This window comes from Podarcis tiliguerta, assembly GCF_965153285.1.
Source record: "Podarcis tiliguerta genome assembly, chromosome: 8".
Classification (NCBI taxonomy): Eukaryota; Metazoa; Chordata; class Lepidosauria; order Squamata; family Lacertidae; genus Podarcis; species Podarcis tiliguerta.
Window position 1 is genome coordinate 86196147 of NC_139541.1, and position 27400 is coordinate 86223546.

The 27400-nt window shown below is 47.3% G+C and overlaps 2 protein-coding genes and 1 long non-coding RNA gene across 4 annotated transcripts in view; 1 reads left to right on the forward strand and 2 right to left on the reverse strand.

Annotated features, from left to right (window-relative positions):
• The window catches only part of CLIP3 (CAP-Gly domain containing linker protein 3), a 37315-nt gene extending 29239 nt beyond the window's left edge, over positions 1-8076 (reverse strand). Inside the window, exons 1-2 of one of the 2 annotated variants that reach the window (XM_083455463.1) lie at positions 7969-8076; positions 1722-1879 (exon numbers count right to left, since the gene is read on the reverse strand). In XM_083455463.1, coding sequence (XP_083311589.1) covers positions 1722-1857 — 136 coding nt within the window. In that variant the 5' untranslated portion in view covers positions 1858-1879; positions 7969-8076. Of the gene's footprint in view, positions 1-1721; positions 1883-7968 lie in introns of both variants that reach the window. The other variant, XM_083455462.1, reaches the window with a different exon arrangement.
• Positions 8077-11231: 3155 nt separating this feature from the next.
• On the forward strand, positions 11232-11849 carry LOC310684953. The gene is made up of 2 exons (XR_014515002.1): positions 11232-11378; positions 11524-11849. It is a non-coding gene; the product is annotated as an uncharacterized lncRNA (long non-coding RNA).
• Positions 11612-27195, reverse strand: THAP8 (THAP domain containing 8). Its single transcript, XM_083455541.1, has 4 exons — positions 26943-27195; positions 23253-23445; positions 17300-18334; positions 11612-14034 (listed from the first exon to the last, which is right to left on the reverse strand). Exons 1-4 carry the CDS (start codon positions 27023-27025, stop codon positions 13888-13890), a joined length of 1458 nt encoding a protein of 485 aa, XP_083311667.1. The 5' UTR covers positions 27026-27195; the 3' UTR covers positions 11612-13887.
• Between the last annotated feature and the right edge of the window lie 205 nt (positions 27196-27400).

Below are 27400 nucleotides of genomic sequence, written 5' to 3' on the forward strand. Positions count from 1 at the left end.
ACTGTCAGGCATTATTATTATTATTATTATTATTATTATTATTATTAGATGGGGCATCCCACGCAGAGCCTGATTTACGTACAAGCTAAACAAGCTCTAGCTTAGGGCCCCCTCTCTTGGGGGCCCCCCAAAAATGTAAAGGAAAAAAACAACTGGGTGTTCATTTCCAAAATATAAAGATAAAAACCAAATAAAATAAAACCTACATACAGCAACTGTGTTTTGTGTTGTGTAGGCTCCTAGGATGTAAGTCCTGGGCCCTGCCTGCTCGCCTGCTCCCTAAAATATCACTGCTTTGCTCCTTTCTATATATAGGGTGCCCACATTCTGCTATTCATCACCTGCCACTACATTTGGGCAGGGGAGAGGGGCACAAGTTAGCCATCCCTTGCTTAAAGGAATGTGACGAGCTTTCCAAAGACGGAAAAGCGTTTCAAGAGATGGCGTCCTGGACTGCTCCATTATCCTTGCACAGGAAAACAATAAACTATGCAAACTTAGGAAACAGATGCAAATCCGCTTCATCTACACAGGTTGCAAAACTGTGCATTTCTTGGTACGAAACATGTGCAGCTGCCTTTTATCGGGTCAGACTATTTGACTATCATCTGCTTTAGTACTGCCTATTCTCCCTGGCCGTAGCTTTTCGGAGTTTCGGGCAGAGAGGGGTCTTCCTTACCTCCCCCACACACCTGATATTGCTTGATGGAGATGCCCGAGAGTCAACCTGAGGCTTCTGCATGCAAAGCAGCTGCCCTGCATTAGGATGCTACCCCCCCCAACAACCTTGTTTCTTCTACATGCAAAGCACCTGCAGCCCTGGGCACAGTGGAAGAAATTGCTTTGGGGCATCCCACGCAAAGCCCGATTTACGTACAAGCTAAACAAGCTCTAGCTTAGAGCCCCCTCTCTTGGGGGCCCCTCAAAAATGTAAAGGAAAAAAACCCTGAATGTACATTTCCAAAATATAAGATAAAAAAACAAATAAAATAAACCTACATACAGCAACCGTGTTTGGTGTTGTGTCGGCTCCTCTGATGTAAGTCATGGGCCCCGCCTGCTCCCTAAAATATCACTGCTTTGCTCCTTTCTATATATAGGGTGCCCACATTCTGCTATTCATCACTATTAGTAGTTTGCATCATATATTTACACCTTGTTATTTCATGTTCTAGCAAGTTTCTAGAGACTAGATTATGAGTCTTTAGAAACTGTGTTTCTAAAGGAACTTTTGTTCTTGCCCAATGCAAATGTGTTTGCGTTATTAAGTTTGTTACGAATCAAAAATCATTTCAGGTTAGAGCTTAATAATGATTCCACTATTGATATACTTCTGCTTCACTGTATTTCACTATTAATAAAGCTCTTCTTAATTGTATTTCAGTTCAACAATTAATTTGATAAAATACATCTTTTGCGATGTGCCAATGGCTTGAGATCCCTATGAGGTCCATCAATGACCATCTAGCATAAATTCAACACAAAAAACCAGCGACCATTTGTTGTGGACACAGGACAGCTGGACATAGAAAGGGCCCCATTACCTTCAGGAGCGGAGGGCTGCATCAAACCTCAATCTGGCCCTGATCCCATGCAACCACTTAATTTGTGACCTGCTGACGGCCCACCTCCTGCCATATCAGAATATGCACAGACTTTGTGCATCTTTCCAGCTTTGGAACGATGGAATTCAAGGCAAATGATGGACTTCAAGGACTCACCATAATCTTTGGGGAGTGGGGCTGGGGCAGAAGGGTGGACCATCGCTTTCTTCCTCCGCTCCAAGACAGGGCTCTGGAATTCCAGCGGCTGGTGGTCCTCCTCCGAAGGGAGGTCCGTCGAGTCGTCTTTGGTCATGGCTCCTGGAAGATTTCCCCCTCTGCTAAAGAGGAGAAGCAGAGGAGAATAGGAATGGAGCCGAACAGCAGAATTTGAAACTTCCAGATATACGGACCTATCTTAGGCCAACCTCGTGATCTTCACGCTGTGCAAACTTGGCTTTTAGATAGGCATAAAGGTAAAGGTAAAGGGACCCCTGACCATTAGGTCCAGTTGTGACCGACTCTGGGATTGCGGCGCTCATCTTGCTTTATTGGCCGAGGGAGCCGGCGTACAGCTTCTGGGTCATGTGGCCAGCATGACTAAGCCGCTTCTGGCGAACCAGAGCAGCGCACGGAAATGTTGTTTACCTTCCTGCCAGAGTGGTACCTATTTATCTACTTGCACTTTGACGTGCTTTCGAACTGCTAGGTGGGCAGAAGCAGGGACCGAGCAACGGGAGCTCACCCCGTGGCGGGGATTCGAACCGCCGACCTTCTGATCAGCAAGCCCAAGAGGCTCATTGGTTTAACGCACAGCGCCACCCGCATCCCTTTAGATGGTCGTAGAGAATATTTAAATCTTAGAATAGCTTTGGAAGTGGATATAGGCTGTAGGCTTAGAAGTAGAAAATAGTGTATTTTAAAATAGTAGCATTTGTAAGTAATAAAATGTGAAGATTATTATGGCTAAAGTAAGCGTGATAAAAAAAATGGTTTGAAATTATAATATATGTAACTGCTAAAGATGAGGTAAAATGAAAATCAGACGGGGAGGACTTGGGGAAGCTCACCTAACAATGTTTAGAAAAATAAGGATAAGACAAGAATCTGTTTGTATTGTTTGTTTTTTTCTGTTTGTGTTCTTTATTTGTGTTATAAAATGAATAAAACTTTTGAAATAAATAAATAGTCGTAGAGAATGGGGTTGTGGGTTCGAGTCCCACCCTGGGTAAAAGACTCCTGCATTGCAGGGGGTTGGGATGGATGAAGAAGAAGAAGAAGAGTTTGGATTTGATATCCCGCCTTTCAGTCCCTTTAAGGAGTCTCAAAGCGGCTAACATTCTCCTTTCCCTTCCTCCCCCACAACAAACACTCTGTGAGGTGAGTGGGGCTGAGAGACTGTGACTGGCCCAAGGTCACCCAGCAGCTGCATGTGGAGGAGCGGAGATGCGAACCCGGTTCCCCAGATTACGAGACGACCGCTCTTAACCACTACACCACACTGGCTCTCTGGGGATGACCCTTGGGTTCCCCTCCACCTCCACAATTATTCTATTGATTCTATGAAAAGCATTACCAGGCAGACACCTTCAGGAAAGGGTGCGAGCATTGCTTTTTTTCTGAGGGGGACGCGGGGTACGCATACCCCTAAACATTTTGTGAATCTAAGTTTGGCCTCATTGAGGAGCAGTATTTCAATATGAGTAGGAAAATGAGAGGACCCCCTAAATATTTTTTAGGGAGGGGAAAGCACTGGGTGTAAGTATTTATTTATAATAATAAAAAATAATAAATTTTATTTATACCCTGCCCTCCCCGGCCAGAGCCGGGCTCAGGGTGGCTAACACCAGTAAAATTACAGTAAAAACATAATAGGGGGGGAAAACCAATTTAAAATACAGGTTAAAATGCAATTTAAAATGCAGCCTCATTTTAAAAGTAGCCCATAAATCAAAACCATAGGGAGAGGGCAACATAAGGGTCAGACGGAGTCCAAGCCAAAGGCCAGGCGGAACAGCTCCATCTTGCAGGCCCTGCGGAAAGATGTCAAGTCCTGCAGGGCCCTGGTCTCTTGGAACAGAGCGTTCCACCACATCGGGGCCAGTGCTGAAAAGGCCCTGGCCCTAGTTGAGACCAGTCTAACTACCTTGCGACCTCCAAAATGTTGTCATTTGTGGACCTTAAGGTCCTCCGCGGGGCATACCATTTATTTAGCAGTGCGGCGACAGATAGGACCTGTGAGCCATTCCAGATTTGAGATGACAAGTAACGGGAGAGAGGCCTGCCCCATAACACCTGAGCTGTCGCAGCAAAACAGCACCGCAAACACTATTTTGTGGCGTAAGCTTTCACAGGCTGAACCCATCAGGTGGACGGTGGGGTTTATCCCGCCAAAGCCTGTGCCACAATAGAGCGGACAGTAACAGATTAATGTGGCTATACCTCTGAAATTCATTGTATGCTTCAGAACACTGTGCTGGAAGACTCAACCCATTACTATGACGGTCATATCGAGGCTCTAAGCACATCTTCAATCCAGTCATTAAAGGCAGACACAAACTTGCTACACATGAGCAAGTTGTGTACAAACGTAGACTTGCCATGGACAAATTTAATGATATTTGGAATTGATTTTTATATATACAGTATATTACAGTATATTGCAGTAAATTACAGTATATATATATATGGAATTGATTTTTATAAATACCATATTAGATTAAGGTCTGGTTAACTGCAATAACAATCCCCCCCTTTTTTATGTTCTGTACACAATATCTTTTTTCTGTTATGTTTTCTTCCATGGGTACTATTTCTTCTTTTTTGTGTCTTATCTTACTCTGTGCACTTATACTTTTTTATTTTTTATTTTTCAATAAATAATATTTTTTGAAAAAAACAGGCTCTACGCAGGCTCTTGTCTTTTTAACAACTGAGGATTCTGTAAAATTAATGTTCCTCTTCCTTCAAAAGGCACATTGGTGTTATTGATGTTAATGAGGATAACGATGATGTGCTCAAAATCTGTTTCAGGTGCTTAGTTACAATTTAGAAACAAGATTGGCCTTCCTGCAGGTTTACAGTCTAAGCACTTTTAAAACACATTCGGAGCACGTTATTTGCCTCAAAGAATTATGGGCACTGTAGTTTAACCCCCACAGAGTTAAAGCTCCTAGCAAGCCTTAATGAACTACAGTGCCCAGAATTCTTTGAGGGAAATATAATTATTATTATTATTATTATTATTATTATTATTATTATTATTAATTATTATTATTATTTGTACCCCGCCCATCTGGCTGGGTTTCCCCAGCCACTCTGGGCGGCTTCCATAGAACCAAAAATACACTAAAATATCACACATTAAAAACTTCCCTGAACAGGGCTGCCTTAAGATGTCTTCTGAATGTCAGGTAGTTATTTATCGCTTTGACAAAGAAGGCCATCGGCGCTGGACCTGTGTCTGGGCTGAACGATGGAGGTGGAGACGCTCCTTCAGGTATACTGGGCTGAGGCTGTTTAGGGCTTCAAAGGTCAACACCAGCACTTTGAATTGTGCTCGGAAACGTGCTGGGAGCCAAATGTAGGTCTTTCAAAACCGGTGTTACATGGTCTTGGCAGCCGCTCCCAGTCACCAGTCTAGCTGCCGCATTCTGGATTAATTGCAGTTTTTGGGTTACCTTCAAAGGTAGCCCCACATAGAGTGCATTGCAGTAGTCCAAGCGGGAGGTGACTAGAGCATGCACCACTCTGGCAAGACAGTCTGCGGCCAGGGAGGGTCTCATCCTGCGTACCAGATGGAGCTGGTGGACAGCTGCCCTGGATACAGAATGGACCTGCGCCTCCATGGACAGCTGTGAGTCCAAAATAACTCCCAGGCTGCGCACCTGGTCCTTCAGGGGCACAGCTACCCCATTCAGGACCAGGGAGTCCTCCACACCTGCCCGTCCCCTGTCCCTCAAAAACAGTACTTCTGTCTTGTCAGGATTCAACTTTAATCCATTAGCCGCCATCCATCCTCCAACCGCCTCCAGGCACTCACACAGGCCCTTCACCGCCTTCACTGGTTCTGATTTAAAAGAGAGGTAGAGCTGGGTATCATCTGCATATTGCTGGACACCCAGCCCAAACCTCCTGATGATCTCTCCCAGTGGCTTCATATAGATGTTAAAAAGCATGGGAAAGAAGGTTATTTGAATGTGCTTTAAAGTTATAGCGTGCACACAGCCTAAGACTGGCCAAATTTTCAGTTGAAGGGGCTGCTCAACTAGAGATATAAAACTGTGACCCCAAATACTGACTAGGATACACACACATAGTATCACATCCTTTTACAGCACAGCTTTCAGGAGGTACCATGATCTCTGGTTCCATATGGAGTGGCACTTTGAAATCCCTAAAATTGGCTGCACTCTTGCAAAACTGCTATTCCCAAGCCTCCTTTGGTACTGCATTAAAAAACCCACAACTCTATGTGTTTGAATGCATATCCAGAGCTAGAAATATGACCAAGTCTTCCTTTCTGAGCACAAAGAGCTGTCGGGAAGGATCAATGGATGGCGTAGGAAAGAACGTCAATCATTTTTCGGCGCGTCCAGATGGGGGCTTGATATTGTAAACAGATCGTTCGGATATCGCAGATGCTTCTTTGGCAACAGGTTTTGTTTTAACTTATCAAGTATTCCCCAGAAAGGGTAAATCCTGATTAAATTTGTGTGGGCCGGTGGGGGGGGGGAGGTTATGGGCTGGCATTTAGATGCCAAGGATGTTGTGCAGACTCTGCAAAAAACGTCCACATACGAAGAGCATCCATCCCACAATAAACACATGCCCAGAAGCACCCTTTATTTGCCAAGGATTTTTTTATTTAAAAAATCCCTCTCTTAAAGGGTTTATAGAGGAAGTTTGGCTGCATGTGCCTTAGGTATCTTCCTAGGTTTCACAGATTAAAACAGAGACATGTTTGTGTGCTGGTGATTCTCAATCAACCCCTTCCACATTTATTTATTTGTTTGATTTAATGATTACCCATGTACCTTTCCTTCAAGGAGCTCACAGTACCTACACACACAGTCCTTCCCCTCCCCATTTTATCCTCTCACAACCCCCCTGTGAGGTAGGATAGGCTGAGACACAAGGATCAGTCTTCATGGCTTAACGGGGATTCGAACCCAGGCCTCCCTGTTCCTCGTTTGAAACTCTAACCATTACACAACACTTCCCCCCACCCAGCTGGCCTGGTTTTCTTCATTTACTATGCAAGAGTCCCATGCCAAAGCAAAATATACAACTAAGCTCAAAGGAACTGTTTCTCTCTTCTTCTTTTTACAAAAAATAAAATAACGCCTTGAGAATGTTTTAGGTCAGTGTTGAGCACTGGCATGGTTGTGTAATTGATTGTGCAACACGCTTACTAGGGAGTAAGCCCTGCTGGAGACAGTGGAGCCTACTTCAGAGTAAGCATGCAAGGGATTAGCGTAGGAATGCTGCCTTTTATTTCTCCACCTAGCTAGAACCTGCGGCCTTCAGAGGCTGTCAGAGATATTCAGGGATGGTTCGCCCGTCTTGACAGGCAGTTCTAGGGGGTGGGGATGGAAGGGAAATGGCTTCCGTGTTGTTTTTAGGCAAGCAAATATCTGGAAGGAAAAGGGATGCCAGGAGGCGGCAAAGGAAGCCGCTGGGGGGAGAGAGGGTGGCAAATACAGGAGGGAAATGGGGGTGCTTGAGGGTGGGGACCCCACTAGAAGGTGCTGTTTACAAGGAGTGGAAGATGGGTGTGAGCGAGGAAGAGGGCAGACCAGAGGGATTCTGGGGGATATGGCAAGATGTCAGTTGCAGATGCCCGTCGAATAGTGGTAGTAATAATAATAATAAATACTAATAATAATAGGGTGTGGCCTCTACCCCAGGTGATGGAAACGTGTGTGATTCTGGATCCACAAATAGGTGTCTTGTTGAAGAAGGGCAGGGTGCTGGAATACGGAGGGTGGGGTGTCAGGATGGGGTCTATAGCCATGGATGCGATCTCCTGTGAGGTGCAACTGGGAATGGAGATGGGGGAGTGATGGGAAATACCGGAAAGGGAGGGCGATTGGGCAGATTTAGAGATGGGGGGTTCAGGGGTGCGTAGCTGGGAAGGAGGGTTGGATACAGGGATGCGTTGGGGGGGGTCTATGGAGAACAGGTAGCCGTGAGGATGAGGGGTGGAGCTTGTCTTTTTGCTCCCCCCTTTTTGGGGGGGGGAGGATGGAGATGGGGAGCATCTGGACTTGGTGGCGCAGGTGCGGGGTTTGCATCTTTGAAGGTCTGGATGGAGGGGCCGGGCCCGAGATCTCCCCCCGCCCAGAGATGGCTGCCTGCCTCTCCCTCCGCTGTGGGGAGGGATGGAAGGATGGATGGGGGTCCCCCCCAGCCCCCCATCACCTACCTTGTGGGAGGCTGGCGTCCCCTCCGAGGGGGCCTCTGCTGCGCGACGGGGATGGAGACGGGGATGGAGACGCGCGCAGGGCGGAGGCAGCAGCAAAGCTCAGGCGCCGCCCCGCGCGCGCAGCATCAGCACCAGACGGAGGGATGCTCGGCCCGCCTCCTTGGCGGAGGGGGGGGGGAGGAAAAAGGAAAGTCCCGGGGTCGGATCCTTTCACCGCTGCAAGCTCAGGCAACCTCCCACGGTGGCCAACCTCACTGGGCTGGTTTGTTTTGTTTTGAATCATCTTTATTGAATTAAAATACAAAGATATATACAGTGGTATCTCGGGTTACAGATGCTTCAGATTACAGACTACACTAACCCAGAAATAGTGCTTCAGGTTCAGAACTTTGCTTCAGGATGAGAACAGAAATCGGGCTCCGTGGTGCAGCAGCAGCAGGAGGCCCCATTAGCTAAAGTGGTGCTTCAGGTTAAGTACAGTTTCAGGTTAAGAACGGACCTCCGGAACGAATTAGGTTCTTAACCCGAGGTACCACTGTACATACATAAAGATAACAAAGAGAAAAGATTAAGACAAGAAAAGAAAGGGGGGGGGGGACACAGACCTACAAAACAAGAATTTGCATTATTATACAACCGTTCATTGGATTTCTAAATAAAAGACTTCCAGTTCTTCACGCTGAAAGCTCAGGCAACCTCCCACAGTGGGCTGGGTTTTGTTTTTGCTTTTTAAAAAAAACATCTTTATTGAATTAAAATACAAATATATATACATACACAAAGGTAAAAAAAGAAAAGATTAAGACAAAAAAAGAAAGAGGGGGGAAACACACACCTACAAAACAAGAATTTGCATTATTATACAATCGTTCATTAGGGACGCGGGTGGCGCTGTGGGTTAAACCACAGAGCCTAGGACTTGCCAATCGGAAGGTCAGCGGTTCAAATCCCTGTGACGGGGTGAGCTCCCGTTGCTCAGTCCCTGCTCCTGCCCACCTAGCAGTTCGAAAGCACGTCAAAGTGCAAGTAGATAAATAGGTACCGCTGCGTCAGGAAGGTACACGGCGTTTCCATGCGCTGCTCTGGATCGCCAGAAGCGGCTTAGTCCTGCTGGCCACATGACCCGGAAGCTGTACGCCGGCTCCCTTGGCCAATAAAGCGAGATGAGCACCGCAACCTCAGAGTTGGCCACGACTGGACCTATACCCTGCCCTCCCCAGTCAGAGCAGGGCAGCTAACACCACTAAAATTACAGTAAAATCATAACAGGGGAAAAAACACGATTTAAAATACAGGTTAAAATGCAATTTAAAATGCAGCCTCATTTTAAAGTAGCTGATAAATCAAGACCATAAGGGGAGGGAAACATAAGGGTCAGACTGAGTCCAAACCAAAGGCCAGGCAGAACAGCTCCATCTTGCAGGCCCTGCGGAAAGATGTCAAGTCCCGCAGGGCCCTGGTCTCTTGTGACAGAGCGTTCCAGTCGGGGCCAGTACTGAAAAGGCCCTGGCTCTAGTTGAGACCAATCTAACCACCTTGCAACCTCTAAAATGTTGTCATTTGTGGAACTTAAGAGGCGGTCCTGTAGGTACGTGGGTCCTAGGCTGCATTTAATTTCTAAATAAAAGACTTCCAATTCTTCTCATTGTACGTGTATTGTAATTTTTGTTTACTGCACAGCCTTCTATTACCCTAATTTGTTTTCGTGTACTCTAACCAATTAACATTTGCACATTGTATTTTACAAGGATCTGTTGTAAGGATGCACACGCAGTGTTCCGGTGCGCTGCAACGTGACATCCGCTTCTCATTTCATACTGGGCTGTAGTACTGGGGCTTGTGGGTTTATCTGTCTGCATTTTAATATACATTTTTTTAAAAAAAATATTGTTTTATTCCATAGGAAACCGAACTACCTTAGAACCAGCCTTGTTTATTTCTAGCCATGTTTTATCTGTATTTGCTTTCATTTTTGCAAACCGATTTGTATCCTGGTTCTGGGGGGAAGGTGGGATTATATCAGGGCCAGATTGAGGCTTGATGCGGCCCTCAGCTCCTGAAGGTAATGGGGCCCTTTCTATGTCCAACTGTCCTTTGCCAAGAACAAATTGTCACTGTTTTTTTGTGTTGAATATATGCTAGATGGTAATTTATGGACCTAAAGCCACTTGCTGCTGTTGCCGAATGAAGGTCTTGTTTTATTTATCATCTTATATTTTGGAAATGTACATCCAGTTTCCCCCCCTTTAATTTTTTTTGGGGCCCCCAAGAGAGTGGGGCCCTAAACTATAGCTTGCTTAGCTTATACATAAATGCGGCACTGGATTATATATATGAATAATATTCATGTGCGCATGTTCCCCAGTGGTACAGCTATGGCTGAACTTCAGGGTTGCTGTCCAAGGTCCCCAAATTACCACCGACAGCCTACAGATCAGGGGTCAGCAAATGTTTTCAGCAGGGGGCCAGTCCACTGTTCCACAGACCTTGTGGGGGTCCAGACTATATTTTTTGGGGGGGAGTGAACGAATTCCTATGCCCCACAAATAACCCAGAGATGCATTTTAAATAAAAGGACACATTCTACTCATGTAAAAACACACAGATTCCCGGACCGTCCGCAGGCCAGATTAAGATGGCGATTGAGCCGGATCCGGCCCCCGGGCCTTAGTTTGCCTACCCATGCTACAGATGTTGACAGCAGTGGCAAAGTGGCCCCACCTGAAGACTCTGCCCAAACGGGAGCCCGTTTCCCCTCCAGCTGGGACGACAGTCAAGGTTTTGCCAGGAATTCAGTTGGCAGCGAAGGAGCCATTACCACAAATCAACTTCAGAAGCCTCTACTCAGAGTCTCCGACATTTTTACGCTTGCCGTCTCTATAAAATGGTATGCCGGTAATTAAAATGGGAATGGCATGGAGAAACGGATACGAAAGATGTTGAGTGTGCAGCCGTTCTGGGATCCATCAGTCTCTTTGAGTAGCCAAAAAGGGAGCATTTAAATGCCAAGCTACCCTAAGAGGGCTTCCTTGCTTGCAGTGTGTGAACGTAAGTGAAATCATCACAACCCGACAGCGGTTTGCAGAGGGAGCAGCGAGAGGCAGGGCTTCCTGCCCATTAGAACAGCCTCTTCACCAACCTGAGGCTCCCTCCAGATAGAATTGAGGAGCTGGAAGGGACCCCCAGGGGCTATCTAGACCAACCCCTGCTCATTTAAAAAGCATCCGGCTTGTTTTAAAGTGGAGGCAAGTTCCCTGAGTGGTCAGCGTGCTGGACCAGGACCTGGGCTCAAATCCCCCCCTCAGCCATGAAGCTCAGTGGGTGACCTTGGGCAGAGTCGCTCTCAGTCTAACCTCGCAGGATTGTTGAGGGGATTAATTGCAGAAGGGGACAGCCATGCAAGCCCCTGAGTCCTCCTTGGAGGAAAGGCGGGATAAAAATAAAATATAAAAAAAATAAAATCCAGGCATCGCATTCTGAACTCTCCCAAAGAATTCTAACATCCATCACAACTTGTGCCACCAATTCCTACCTTTCCTTTGGGATTTCTTTTAGGGGGTATCCAAGCACAGGCATTCAATTCTTCCAAGGTCTAACACAGCCAAAGCTTCCACTTACAGAAGGATTCTCAACCGTTGCCCCGTTTTTCCAATATTCCATTTATTAGGGTAATTCTTTTTGTATTACAGCACTGTTAACACCCCCACCACCACCCCCAGTGAGGTTCGTCCCAACATCATTTCTGCTCCCCACCAAGATCTACAATCACATTGTCGCGTTTTAATTTTCAGCCTACTCCTGGATTAACTCTCAATTACAGAGACCCGTGTTGTTGTTTTTAAAAAAGTAAAACCTTAATAACATTTTTTTTAAAGGATTTATCGTAACACCCACTCACTCGCGAACTCAAAACAACTCTTTATTTGGCTGGCTATGGGACAAAAATACTGTATGACAAGAAAACCTAAGACGGTAGCCGCAAGAGGACATCCTGAAAGAAAAGCTGAAAGGAGTCTAGATAGAACCCAAGGAGAAGCAGACATTCCTGTAACGCCTTCCACTATCATCCCTGACGACATGAGAGTGACTTAGGGAAGCAACACCCGCTAACGTGAGAATCTGCCCCTGAGCGCTGGTTGTGGGGCAGGGGGACTATTTACCTTCAAGCCCCACTGGCAGCCTTGCGAGGGGCACCCGGCAAGTCACCATGGGAAGCAGGCTTAAGAGGGGATCTTCCATCTGATCCAGCAAGGATGCGTCAGGATCCTTGGAATAGGATGCAGAACGCATTCAGCGTAGCAATGGGTCCTTAGCAGGAAGCAACAGCCCTAGCCAAACCAGCTATGCCTCCTGCCAAAGCTTTTCCCCACCCTGCTGGCTGCATCAGGTGAGGGGGAGAACGGGATGGGGCCAAGGGGATAGTGCCCTCCATCATGTTCCCTGCAGCTGGCACTCTTGCCTTCCACGTGTTGGAAGGCTCCCTGTGGATTCTAGAATCCTGATCTTCCAGGGTTCTAGATCGCCGGAAAAGGGAGGGGGGGTCACATAAGCAGAACAGGCTCTCTGCTGCAGATGTTTCGCTCTCCCACCTTGTGGGGAGGCAACGGGGGTAGAGATCCTCAACCTCCTCGCCCATGTGAGGAATTTAAATACCCGAGTCGGGCTCAAGAATAGGCAGACCTCCGTGGTTGCGCTGTAAGTTATGGAGGTCAAATGCAGGCCTTTTTGAAGCGCACCATGCTGGCACTTCCCTGAAGTTTGCAAGATTAAGACGGTTGCGACAGGCTGCTCCCTACAATCTCCCTACCGAGCCTCCGCCTTCAGTCAGACGTGGCCTGTTTCCACTACTAAACTGAACAAAATTGCTTTTCAAGAGATCTCCAATGGGTCGACGCAAGCGCAAGTGCCGGATCTGGAATGATTCCGTTACTACGCAAGCTGTCAAGCAGATAAAAAGATGAAAATGAGTCCCCTGAAACGCTCGAAACACTTTCGCAGCTTGGCTGTCTGTGGATGGCGCCATGTTCTCATGTACTGATCTGGTTTCAATCTCGCTTTTGTAGCAGGCGCGCATGTGGGACTGCCATTCATCATGGCCTCTTGTTAACGACTTCCACTACATGTTCTCCACAAAGGGGGTGTGTGAGAGATTCCTTTCTGCTCCTCTCTCAAACCCCTCCTTTTATGGATGCTGCTCCCTGGTACTGGGTGGCCTTACGGTCCCACATGTGCCCAGGTATGAAAGGTCTATGGGGACAAGTAGCATATACTTTTGCCTTCTGATTAGTGTGGAGAGCGCAGAGATACCAGCAGTCTGTGCACTAAGTTCTGCTGGAAGCAGGAAGAGAGAGGGGACAATTCTCTCACACACAGAGAGAGAAAGAGAGAAAGATAAAGAGAGAGAGACAGAGATGCCCTGAAGCTGAGCCCTTTAGAAAGGCACCTAGGAGAGCCCAACATCAAAGTGCGGCAATTTCAGGTGCCCAAAAAGCAGCACAGCAGTTCAGCCGCCAAGATGTGCCTGTCCGCACTTGCCTTGCTAGCAAAGCAAGCTGGCCACGACAGTCTGGCTCACACCAAGCAGCGGTTATCACAACTAATGAGGCAGCGGTGGCAGAAGCTTCAAGGCTCAGGCGCGGAAGAGGAGGCAAACACACACGCAAACACTCAGTGGCTCAATTCCCCCCACCCAGACAATTTTTATGTACAATTATTTCAGGCAACTTTCCCGCAAAATAAGGTGCCGTCGCAATAAGGCCATCGGGTTAGGCAGCTGAAATCAGAAGAGGCCCGGTGGTGCCAGGCCTGAGATTCTCGCAGCCAAAAGACGTAGGTGCCGGGACCCTCCCTGACGGGTGCCTTCGGCCAAACGGAACGCAACGAGGGTTGGATCCCGACTGCCCTCTGCCGCCTCCGAGATTACTGCTCCTCCACGTGGATGAAGGTCTCGTTCCCTTCTTCTGGGAGCTGGGGCACGGCGTAGACCAGCGCCTGGTCATTGTCCTGGCAGATGATGGCCACAGCAGCGCCGGCTTCGGGGACAAGAGTGCTGGACTGTAGGCAGGCCTGAGTGAGGGGGAGAACAGAGCGGGAGAGGTTAGGAGGGTCCCCGAAAGAAGCTTCCAGAAGCTTCTGGAATATAGTATATGACGAGCTTAAAAAAAATGTTTAACTTTATGAAAAATACAGAAGCTTTTCTACTAGGGATAACGGACACAGGTATAGGAAGAGAAGATCAGAAAATACTCCTCTATGCCACAGGAGCGGGAAGGATCCTAATTGCTAAAAACTGGAAAAAAGAAATTGTGCCAACAAAAAAGGAATGGCAAGACAAACTGTTAAGAGTATATTGAACTGGCTAGATTGAGGCAATTAGAGATCACACTAGACAAGAGTATCAAAAAGCATGGGGGAAATGCAGAGAATACTTTGCAAAATAGTGCCCTAAAATACATACCTGGACTTGTTTCGATTATTGTCTGCAGGAGACTTTGTGGATATTTAAATAATTAGAAAAATCTTAATAATCATTCATAAAGGAAACAGCTTATAAGAAGTAAATAAGGAGGTCAGATACAGGATAAAGAAAGCCTTTTATTTGGTTGTTTGTATTGTATGTTATGCTTATTGTATGTTATGTTCATGTTTAATGAGGGTGGATTTCTGTATTGGGGGGGTTTATGTTATGTTGTAAATAAAACTTCCAATAAAAATTAAAAAAATAAGACCTTCCCCGACACCTTGTTGGTTTATTCATTTAGGAAAATATCTGTATATCACTGTGTCATTAAATATTCATTTAAACTGTTTACAGCAATAAAACTGTCACAAGCAGCAGCCCTTCTGCATACCAGTTGCTGGACACCAGAAGAGGGGAAAGGGCTTTCGCACTCGGGTCCTGCCTGCGGGCTTCCCATAATAGGCTTCTGACTGGGCAATGTCATAACAGGATGCTGGACTAGGTGGGCCACTGGCCTGATCCAGAAGCGCTCTTCTGCATGCAAAGCAGATGCTCTACCGTGGAGCTGTGGTTCATAGAATTACAGAACTGTAGACCTGGAAGGGCTCCAGAGGGTCATCTAGACCAACCCCCTGCAATTAAGTGTCCTGTAAGTTGTTGAGATAAATGTACAAGCCAAGACTAGGCTTGTACATGTTTAAGAGAAACGGGCAGGTGCAAGGGTGAATTTGTATTATTATGGTCACAGACCAGTTCTGGCTCACTTACAATATCAGGGAAATCATAAAACACAACAGGAATACATTGAGTTGCAATTGGGCATAACAGAGACAATTTAGATATAGCGGCCGTTAAAAATATACATTAAATCTTGATCACTAAAATGTAACCTAAAATTTTCATTTAAAACCTTAATCATTTTGATAGTACAGCTTGTTCCCTAAGTTTTATGGTAGTCGCACAGAATTTGGCCACCCTTAGTGTGATCTCTAGATCCTTGCCCTCTACCAGGGGTTTGAGATATTGAAGTTCGGACCCATTTGGAGATTTTTGTATAACAGGAGTGATGAATACCAAGCGTAGATCCCTGTAGAAACAGCAGCGTAACAAGACATGCAAGGGTGGGTTTGCTGGAGCAGGCCAAAGCGGCTTCGTCTCATCCGCCATCTTGCTTCGGGATGCGACTCTGAGCTAGACTGCCCCTGAAACTGGAGGCTCTATCGTGGATAACAGCTGTGGAACCTTTAGCTCAAGGTTGGGCAGGGGAACAGGAGGACTGTTCAACACATGCCCTCACCAAGGAAAGAGCCCCCCCCCCCCCGCCAAAACCCATGGAAGAGAGACTATCTTTATTATGGTACTGGTATGTCGGAACGGGAAGGGGGTGAGCCTCCTATGTTTCTTTTTGCTATATTGCATATTTGCTACTTTACTTGGCAAATCCCCCTGGAAAAACTGAAAGTTTGACTTTTAAAATGAGGCTGCATTTTAAATTGCATTTTAACCTGCATTTTAAATTTTTCTTTTTCTTTTTTTCCTTATTATGTTTCTACTAAAATTTTATTGATGTTAGCCGCCCTGAGCCTGGCTCCGCCCAGGGAATAAATATTATATTATTATTATTATTATTATTATTACCGATTATGTACACAAGCGAGATGGTATTGTACTGTAATACTGATATAATTTTGATCTAATTATTAACTGTGTGGAAAAGATGCATGAATTTGCAATTAATTTTGCAATTAATTTGCAATTAATTTTGATGGACTGTTAAGAGCGGAAGCTGGGAATTGAGGCTTCTAGCCGAAGTATAGGCTTATCTGTTCTGGTATGAGATGAAACGAAGAGGTTTGGATTTATGCCTGGAACAATGGGCAGAAAGCCAGATTTCCTCCATTTTGGGACGTGTCGTATTGGATAATACAGGCATGGAGAAGTGAAAGTGAAAGACATGCAAGAAAATAAACACCCACATATAAACATACTGTTTTGATATAACTCGCTTGTGGGACGAACTCAGAGGCTGTGAAAATGAACGAAGGATTAACATTGGATTGATTTATGGGAACCGCATGGACTAATTAAGAAAGCAGCGCAAATGTAAGGTGATGGCAACCCTCCAGCCTCAGAGCGTAGGAAGTCAACCAAAGATTTATAATTTGGCTTAATATTTGGAATGTTCGATTATTTTATAATTCGGAATGTTTTTAATGTGGCCTTTATTGGATTAAACGGCCTCTAAGGCCCAGTATACATGAAGGAGCGTCTCCACCCCCATTGTTCTGCTGGACACTTAGGTCCAGCACCGAGGGCCTTCTGGCGGTTCCCTCCCTGTGAGAAGCCAAGTTATAAAGAACCAGGCAGAGGGCCTTTTCAGTGGTGGCACCCACCCTGTGGAACGCCCCCCCATCAGATGTCAGGAAATGATTATACAACCTTTAGAAGACATCAGAAGGCAACCCTGTATAAGGAAGTTTTTAATGTTTGATGTATTTGTTGTGTTTTTAATATTCTATTGGGAGTCACTCAGAGTGGCTGGGGAAACTCAGCCAGATGGGCGGGGTATAAATAATAATAATAATAATAATAATAATAATAATAATAATAATAATTTTTAAAAATTGGAAAACTTATGGGTGTGTGTGTTTTAAAAAGAACCCCCTGCAAAAACCCATTACTTACCTTCCTCGATTATTTCAAGGTTCTTCCCTTTTATATATATACCCAACCACCCCCTGTACTCATGAGGCCTAGAAGCTTCATGCTTAAAGAGGAAAAGGCAGAAGCTGAGAAATCCCGGCGGACCTGATCTCCGACCCGTGCTCGCCTCTCTCCAAGGAGACCAGCCGCCCCGCAAAGCCAGCTTACCATTTCCAGCAGCTTCAGCTTCTCCTCGGAGACCAGGTTCTCCTTCCGCAGCTGCTCCACCACCCCTTCCATGGCCTCCAGCTTCGCGCAGTGCCGGCGGTGCCTCTGCTGGAGAACCTTCACCTTCTTCTGGAGGCCCATCACCACCTCCACCAGCTCCGAGGTCGTCCCCTCCTGCTTGTGGTAGCGGTGCTCCTCCAGCTGCTCCTCCAAGGACTCGGCCGAGCTCAGCTCCTCCAGCTTCTCCTCGTCCGCCGGGGGCGCCTTCGGAGGCGCTTGGTTGGAGACGATGGGGACGGTGGAGACAATGGGGAGGGTCAGGGCGGACGACAGCACCGTCTCAGGGGGGGTCACGCCGGACGAGGCGGCGGCCGAGATGGGCGCCGTCGGGATGGTCTCAAAGTACGCCACCATCTCGGCGGGCGGCTCCTGCAGGGAGCGCAGGACGGCGGCGGCGGAGGGGTCGGTCTCCAGAAACGGCTCGATGGAGACATTCTCGATGATGAGCGCCCCTTGCTCCGTCGCCATGGCCGGGTCGGCCATCAGGGCCTGCAGCGGCGGCTGGTTGGCGGCCGCTACCACCTCGCAGGGCACGGCAACCTCTGCAGAAAAAGGCTCAGAGGGCCCCCTGGACGAGCCTGGCGTAGCTTCTAGGGTCGCCGGCGGCAGCGAGGCCAAGAAGTCAACCACCTGCTGCTCCACCCGGTCCGGAAGAGGCTGGCCGGCATCAGCCGGGGAAGACACAGTCAGCGTCACAGCCTTGAGGGGCTCCACGATTTGGACCAAAGGCAGCAGGTTCACAGCCCCGACCAAGGGCCCTGAGAGGGCAGGGAAGTCCGAGGCGGAGGACTGGGTCTCCACATAGATCGGGGCAGCTGCCACGCTGGGGTCAATGGCGATGGCAAGCGTCTCCAGGGCGTTGGGCTCGGGGCGGCTTATGGCTTGGGGTCCCGGCATGCTCCTCTCCCCTTGGCATTCAATGATGAGCTTCTTAGCTGGGACATCGGAGGAAGTCCTGGCCGGGTTTTCCCTCTTCTGCAAAAGTGAAAGCAGACAAATGAGCAGCTGTACTTGCAAGATAATAAATAATAATAATTATAATTTTTTATTTATACCCCGCCCTTCCCGGTTCAAAAAAACGGGCTCAGGGCAGCTAACAACAAATTTAAAACACTTAATTGATGCAACAAAAACAGCATAAAATACAGTATAAAACATGAATAACAATAAATTCAGAATTCAAAAATCAATTTAGGGGGGAAATCCATCCAATAAACATTAGATGATCACCAGGGCTAGCTGGTTGAATTAGTCCTATTTGGGCCTGCAAGGAGACCAGGGGAGAATTAGCTGTGGGATCCCAGAGCGGGTAATCTTCATAAAAAGGGGAGGGGGAGGGAAGGAAGGGAGGTGTGCAGGGCTACCGATTCCCACACAAGGTGAGCTAGACAAGAGGAGGCCCTGAACCCCACACTGCGTTCCTTCTGTTACCAGAAAAATCCGAGGGCTCCCTTGGACAAAAAGTAAAGACACCAACCAGAGTAAATTGGAGCAAATCAGCAGCCTGTAGGCTTGGCCTTTATTGAACTGTTGCAACAGGGTGTTCCCCTCACTTGCAGGAGAGAGGAAAGACACAGAAAAATGGTGTGCAAGGCCTTATAAAAACTTTTGAAATTCCCACCCTGTAGATCAAGACCACCCCCAGAAACATCATGCATATATCACAGAAAGGAGAGATTGAGGGAGGAGTTGTGGTGGTAACCTGAGTGTCCTGTCACCTGGCTGGTTCCCTTCTCCCCCTCCCCATGAGTCATTTTCAGAAGACAAAAGGTAGTCGCAGTTTCCTGCCCCCTGAGGGGGAATCCAATCACTGTTCTTTTGTTATAGTGTTGAATCCACTCATGTATCCCTTGTGTTGTTGATGGTCTTCTGTCTGAGACCATCAGGGTTGGCATAGCAACTGGGCAGGGCTCCTGTGTATGTATGTACTGGTATGCTCAAGGGATTATGGTGGCCTGTATCAAACCTTCCCCATTTTGTAGTCCTTCCTTCATGGAGTAAAATAAAAGCGGAACAGTGCAAATCCGATGTATGGTTGATTTTCTATGAATTTATAACAGAAGTGTAGCGTATGTAGTGTGTGAGTGTGAGTGATACTGAAGGGGGGGGCATGTCTTATTCACCTTCTTCTTCGCTACAATATATCCATTTATTTCCAATTGTCAAAAGGGACTAAAATCTATAAAATTCATAGAAAATCAACATGCCAATTTGCTCAATTTCTCTAGGACTCCATGACAACTCCCCTGTCCTCCATAATCCCTCAAGCAAGGTGTCAAGACCCTAATCCTATCAAATCACTCTGCCAAGCCTTTCCTCCAGGCAAGGCCAGGTGGCAGACTATGCATACATGGACCATTGTCTTCTCATCAGGTACTCAGGATGTGCTTATCTGCGCATATCTCCAGCTCTGCATATTCCCCCCTCCCTCCTCCATATGTTAATCCTGTGTAACCCAACCTCTTCTTAATGTATTCATGATGTAACTGGGATGTATTTTGCACTGTATTCTGGGACATGGAGGGAATTTTCAAAAGTTCATGTCACCCCTTTCTCACTGTTCAATCTCGCCTTGAACCTGTTGCGCAATAAACTTGGATCTTCTGCAGTTTGCTCCTGTCTCTGGCTGAGCTAATTTTCCTCCGCAGGGACCCGCGGACTTAGTCCGACGAGCTGGGTGGCAGAGCAGCCTCGCACCCAGATTTTACCGTAACAGTGAGTGTGTGTGAAGTTTGTACAAACTGAATGATGGGGGGGGGGGGGATTTCCTGCTACACTTCCCCTTGTTTTTAAAGTGCCTGATATTTCCTAGGAGCTGTGCAAAGATGGCAAGAACACCCCACAGCCTTTGCTCACAGGTTTAGTCTAAGAGGCAAGACACAGATTGAAAAATAGATGAGAGAACAGGGGAAGAAGCACACTCAAGCACTAACCACAAAAAGTCTTGTGGTGCCTTAAAATAGACTAAACAGATTTATTGCGGCTTCAGACAGATACAAGACGAACAACAACAACAATAAAAAAAAACCAATGTGTTGGGCCACAAGACTCTCTGATGCGCACTGCAACCAACGCGGACGGCTTTAAGAGAAGATTGATGGAGGAGGACAGGCCTAGTTCTGGCTACTAGCCATTATGGCTCTGCTGATCAACCACAGCTGGGAGGCAAGAATGCTTCTGAATATCAGTTGCTGGAAACAACAGGAGGGGAACATGCTCTTGTGCTTGAAATCCTGCTTGCATTTGGTTGGCCACCGTGAGAACAGGATGCTGGGCTGCAGGGGCCATCGGCCTGATCCAGAAGGCTCTTATGTTCTTTGGAAATTCAAGGACTAGCTCAGGCATCCCCAAACTCAGCCCTTCAGCTGTTTGGGGACTACAATTCCCATCATCCCTGACCACTGGTCCTGTTAGCTAGGGATGGTGGGAGTTGTAGTCCCAAAACAGCTGGAGGGCAGAGTTTGAGGAAGCCTGCACTAGCTCTATGTAAAGCTACATCAACACCTCATGCCCTGAATAGAATGGTTTCTGAGAAACCAAAGGGCGACTTATTCATGCGATTTCTTATCTGCCATTTACCCAGGGGTAAGTTACGGTGATAAACTATATAATTGGCCCCAGTAGAGCCAATGGAGGGGGGGGGGGTCTCCCAGCCTTTCCCCTTCCTCTGCTGCATCCAGGTGGGAGGGCTGCTAGCAGAAGACCATTCCCGACCACATCTAGGCTGCTGGATTGCTGCATTGCTACAATGCCAGAGGGGGCGAAGAACTTTGGTGTGAGCTGGAAGCGCCCAGTCCAAATGCCACCAGGGCTACAAACTCAGCAGGCAACCAATCCGTTCTTACACATCATACATTTAGAGCACATGACTTCTCCCAAAGTATCCTGGGCACTGTGGTCTGTTACAGGGGCTGCGAAGAGATAAACTACATTTTCCAGGATTCGTTTGCGGAGATAATGTGCTTTAAATGTGTGGTGTATCTGCAGCGCAGCCCCGGTCATCCCATACTGTTTGAGGACAGTGATCCATGTGTTTTGTCTGGCCTTTGTTTGCCAGGAGACGAGTTTGCCACCACCTCCGTCCCAGCCAAATTCACGCTGTGCTTTTGCCTCTGAGGGCAGCATGACCACATGGGACAGAGCTGCTGCCCGCCTGTCATATGGTGCTTCAGAAAGCAAGACATCCAACTGACATCTGGGAGATGACTTTGCCTTTCTTCTAGATAGTCAGTAAGGCCTTGACAATAATGCTCATATGTTGCAGAGGTTTTCATTAGGGATAGCTGAAAATGTGTACCTTAGGCACTGAAAGAGCACTATTTAGAGGCTAAGCATTATCAGCCAGATGATACTCCTCCTCTCCAGTTTTAGGACTCTTACTCCAGGTCACCCATTACAGGAGCCCACAGAGGAAGGGGGGGGGGGACAGGGGAGAGAGACTAAAACATTCCGTCAGTCTGCAGCACAGGAAGAGATGAGAAAGCAGCGCTGCTCAGTTAGCTCTGCTCCTCTCCCTCAGCCATTTTATATTTAAGCTGCTCATTTATAAGAACTGCGTAAACTTAAGAACCAATGCCTCTTTGCTTCCCTACCCCAAGCTCTTTTCCATTTTGTGTCCCGTTATTAAGATTGTAAGCCTGTGGGGCAGGGACCATTTTGTCCATCACTCATCTCACACGAGCCAAAGAGCCAGGTAAAAGTGTTTCAAATAAACGCAGAGATTTCTACAATGCTGCAGCATGTGGAGTGCAGAACCTGAGTAACCAAGGAAAAGATCAGGGCATCGTTCTACACTCAGGGCTTTGGTCGCTCTTCAGCCAGCCTTTGATCTTCCCCTGACATAGCCCAGTGTTTAGGACACGTGGCATTAACTGCTTTGCTGTGTGCACACAGCGGTTATTACCCTCAAAACATGCTCCCAGCAGTGGAACGTACACAAATCCACCTCTTAACCCAATACTCTGCGGTGTTTATTATTCTGCGTTACAAATCACATGGCAAAGGTTTGTTTGCTCTCAGATCCAAGTCCAAGATGCTGCGCAGCTGGGATATATATATATAGCAGCCACCGGGGGGGGGGGGGGCAGATCTAGAAAGCAGGCTGCGTCTAACTAATGCAATCAGCATAAACAGTTTGTGAGAGCAAAGAGGCATGCAAGGATCCAGTACAGACTGAACTTTTGTCATTAGCAAGTGAATCTCCCAAGCACAAAAGTGGAGAGATTTAACATAGGATAATAACATGGCCCACTCTGAAATTTAACCAGCCATCTGCTGTGGGTTTGTCGGCTGCTAAATTTGAGCGCACAATGAAAATGACTTAACAGCCATTGATATCAGGCTGGCACTTTCCCTTGCTAGAAACATTTGTGCTTAGACAAGCCTATCCAGATGTTTAGAAAGCTGGTGCAAGTTTTAATCTGTTTTTAGTTTCAACTCTTTGAAAATCTTACATTCTTTTCATTAATTTCAATACATTTTTTGTAAACTGCTTTGAGGATCCCCCCCTTTTACAATCAAGCAGTGTATACATTTTATGAAATACAATTGGAAAAAAACACTCTTTGGCTACCAACTCACTTTTTTTCTTTCACTGCTGTAACCCACCCTGAACATCTACTACAGAAAAGGCTCCAATTCCAAACATAAATGCTATGTAAGGCCCGAGGAACCTTTTTCAGCCCAGGGGCCATGTTGCTTAAGGAGCAGCCTCCTGGGGGCCGTGTGCCAGAGGCAGACATATCCAGAGGCAAACATGGGCACAGCTTTTGGCCAGAGGATCCCTGCTCCTCTGGTGTGTCCTTAAGCTACTGATACACCACCCAGCAAAAACATCAGCTGGCAAAATGGCAAATCTCCAACATACTTTCTTGGCAGGTGACCAACCACTCACCTGCGAGCCTTCTGAGGTCTGGAAGATGGTGGGAACAGCGTCAGGCTTCAGGAAGCGTGCCCCCCACCGGTATTCAAAACAGGACGGGGCAAAGTGCTCGCTGCACAAGTGCTGGTGTTTCGTCGGGACCCACTTTTCCTGGTTCATCTGGGAGAGCCATTGCTGGAGACGTTCAGGATTGTGCAGAGGAAACCTGTGTGGAGGAGTGAATAAATGCCAAAGTCTACACACCTGTAGCTGAAATAAATGCATGTTCCTCCCCTGTTTGGCCCAGGCCTCCATTCCCCTCCAGGTCACCTGTGGTCTCCCTAATTTTTTCTCTAGCGTGTAAGTCTCTTGGGAAGGGACCTGTCCTTTCCCCAGGGGTGTCTGGTGTCTGCCGGGAGAGAAGGCAGGCAGAGGCAGAGGCACCGACAGGCAGAGCTAACAAATTCTGGTTTTGCCCCCATCCTCCTCCCTGCTGAGTTTTACAAGGACAATGCTGAGACTAAAGAAGATGCAGTTGGCAAAGCAGTGCCACCCTCTGGCTTGGATTTAAGATAGAAGACAGGCAGGTGGTGGCTGAGGGCAGACAAGGGGCAAAACCATACTTGCCCTTATGGGCCAGCCTCTGCCTGCTGCCTTTTGGTCTTTTTAAGGCAGCACGTGCATGGCTGGTGCCAAATAAACAAATACAGTGGTACCTCGGGTTACATATGCTTCAGGATGAGAACAGAAATCATGCTCCGGTGGCGTGGCAGCAGCAGGAGGCCCCATTAGCTAAAGTGGTGCTTCAGGCTGAGAACAGTTTCAGGTTAAGAACAGACCTCCAGAACGAATTAAATACTTAACCTGAGGTACCATAGTATACTAACGCATCTGAGCAAACTTTTGTTGAACACATACATAGTACGATGTGGGACACCCCCATTTTACAAGGGAGACATACACACCTCAACAGTCAAATTAGACAAGCTGAGTGACTGAATATCCAATCCCTTTACTTTTTATTTAAAAAGCAGCCACAGGGTGTGCAAGTGTGAATCATATCGGAATCATAGGCCCTGCACACACTATACCTTTAGAGAACACTCAAAACACATCCTTCCACCTCAAAAAAACTTGCTGCAGTTCACCCCTCACAGAGTTACAGTTCTCAGCAACCCATAACAATCTACAATGCCCAGAATTCTTTGGGGGGAAAGAATGTTCTCTCAATGTACTTTAAAGGCGTAGGTATGTACACAGCCTTAGTGCTTTCCTGACCCTGCCCTGCTTCCAGCAAGGTAAATTCCCCCCTTACAATGGTCCCACTGGAAAAATGAGGTGGGAGGGAGATTTACACTGGGAAAATAGCAAGGCGGGGGCAGAGAGAGGATGATTAAACTATTTCCCCCCCAGGGCTAATGTCCATATTTAGTCCCACCCTGCACTTCCAAAAGAAATGCAAAAAGCAACAACCACCCCACCCGTCAGGCTCCCCTATCACCAGCTTCTGATCTAGTTTGGCTTGTCTCCTATTATCAAGGAGAGAGTGAATTAAGTAGCCTTAGCAACTACTAAGTGGCTTTAGAAACGTGCAGCTATTCAGGATTTAAGAAGAAGGAAGATAACAGGAGGGTGAAGCAATCTGGAGGCTCCCTGAAAGAATCCTTTGAGGAGGGAGGGCTCTTCACTATCCATTCAAGAGTCAACCCCCAAGGTTAACATTCCGGATCTGAAGCTCTAGAAATGAAAGACTAAATAATAATGTACCGATATCTTGTTTTTCTGCAAAAACGGACAACCAAAGAGGCTAGAGATGTATGCAACATGACCGTGTTACAAAGCATAACCACATATTCTGGTTCCTCTTTCTGGCTTCCTCAGGTTGGGTGAAAAGAAATAAAACCCATGTGGTGGAAGTCATGGACGCTGCTTACTAGGAAGTGAAATTCGAGGAAAAGTACTGGGACGTTCTTCGTTCCAAGGACCACAGTCTTAGAAACAAATCATAATATACCTGCCGGTGTCGACATGTTGAGCTTGGCAGGCCTGGGATAAGCCAGTTACACCAACCTGGTGTCTGCTACGCCTCCCCCCCCCCCAGCAATTTTGGGCTACAATTCCTAATGGGGTTGTAGTCAAAAACACCTGAGGCTGGCACCTGGTTGGCAAAGGCGGGCTTAACGTGATGTCATGCAAACAAGACAGCAAAGTATCTAGGCTACAGCCGGGAGTTCAATGCAGGGTGGAACGCCCTCTTATCAGATGTAAAGGAGTTGAGTAACTATATAACCATTAGAAGACATCTGAAGGCAGCCCTGTAGAGAGAAGCTTTTTAATATGCAATATTTTGATATATTTTTATATGTATGTTGGTAGCTGCACAGAGTGCTGGGGCAACCCAGTCCGATAGGCGGGGTGCAATTAACAAAATGATGATGATGATGATTTGAAGCACTGGTCTTCAACTGGTGGGCTGGAACCCACCAATGGGTCACGGCAGCCTGATCCTGGGCGGGTGGAAACAGGGGCACCAACCAAAATATATGGCGAAAGATTAAGAAACGGGGCCCCAATCACATGGCTCCTGGGTCCGGGTAAGTTGCCCGATTTAAAGCACCCACAACCCGGGGGGATCCCCCTATCCCCACCGCCACCCACACCTTTAGGGGGGTGCCCTCCCCACTTCCTTGGTTTCCCCACGTGCAGGTGGGTTTCAAGCGCTGCACACAGGGCCGGATTGAGGTTTGATGCGACCCTCAGCTCCTGAAGGAAATGGGGTCCTTTACATGTCCAGCTGTCCTCTGTCCACAACAAATGGTTGCTTTTTTTTTGCGTTGAATAGATGCTATACAGTGGTACCTCGGGTTAAGTACTTAATTCGTTCCGGAGGTTGAATATGGTTTTGAGGTTTTAAAATATTAAGCAGCTTAGAAATGTGCTCAGTTAGTAAACAGGCTCTCTCAGGAGCCCACCCTGTTTATTCCCACAAAACTTTGCACACAGTTGCCTCAAACGCTGTTGCATGTGCTGCAGATTTTGCAATGGCCCCGTTGTGTCCCAGTCGCACTACAGTCGTACCTCGGGTTAAGAACTCATTCTGGAGGTCCGTTCTTAACCTGAAACTGTTCTTAACCTGAAGCACCACTTTAGCTAATGGGGCCTCCCGCCGCCACCACACGATTTCTGTTCTCATCCTGAAGCAAAGTTCTTAACCAGAGGTACTATTTCTGGGTTAGCGGAGTCTGTAACCTGAAGCGTCTGTAACCTGAGGTACCACTGTATATGGTAATTTATGGACTTCATAGGTATCTCAAGCCGTTGGCACATCACAAAATACGTATTTTACCAAAGTAACTGTTGAACTGAAATACAATTAAGTCTATTAATAGTGAAACACAATTAATAGCGAAATTATTATTAAGCTCTAACTTAAAATGATTTTTTTTTTATTCCTAACAAACTGAATTATGCAAACGCATTAGCATTTGGCAATTAAATAGTAATAATAATAATAATAATAATAATAATAGTAAAAACTTCATTGAGAAACACAATTTACAAAGACTCATAATTTGGGGGGGACAAATAAATCCGGCACTGGCTGCGCGCGCGCCCCGTTTCTCCCCCCCCGTGTCGTCACAACACTGCCCCGCGACGTCACAACCCCCCGCGTTCTTGTTTTCCCCGGTGACGTCACGCCCCTCCCCCCAAAAGTTGACTGACTTGTAGAAACTGAGGCGCCGGTTGTCGGTCCGCGGCTCCCTGGCCGAGTTGCAGCAGTTGGGCGCCCGGCAGTACTTGGTCATGGCCGACGCCGCCTCCTTCTCCTCCTCTCAGCCGCGCTTCCCTCACGCGGCCTCGGCGGCGGCGGCAGCACCTGTGGAGAAGAAGCGGCGCCCGGCGGTTGTTGACGTCGCGGCGTCAGCGCCGCCCTCCTTCAGGTCCCTCCTCCCGACCCGTAGACTCCGCCCTCGCGCACGCGCAGAGGGGGCCAGGGAAGCCGGCATCCGGGAGAATCGCGCCCCGAGTGGGAGCGTAGAGATAGGAAAAGGCAGAGAACGTGCGGGTGGGGGGGGGCGGGCAAGGCGGGTGAGACCGTAGACATAGGGAAATAGCTGCCCACGCCAATCGCAAGCTGGAAATATTTCACTGGGGAGCAGGTCTCCCTCCTCCAAGCAGTG

What these genes read in the sequence shown, in the direction of transcription:
- THAP8 (XM_083455541.1), bottom strand. Translation starts at nt 27,025, where the DNA reads ATGACCAAGTACTGCCGGGCGCCCAACTGCTGCAACTCGGCCAGGGAG. An exon ending in AGACCTCAGAAGGCTCGCAG is followed by an intron (nt 18,335 to 23,252) that starts GTGAGTGGTTGG and finishes TCACTTTTGCAG; the next exon opens with AAGAGGGAAAACCCGGCCAG. An exon ending in AGCTGAAGCTGCTGGAAATG is followed by an intron (nt 14,035 to 17,299) that starts GTAAGCTGGCTT and finishes CCCCTCACTCAG; the next exon opens with GCCTGCCTACAGTCCAGCAC.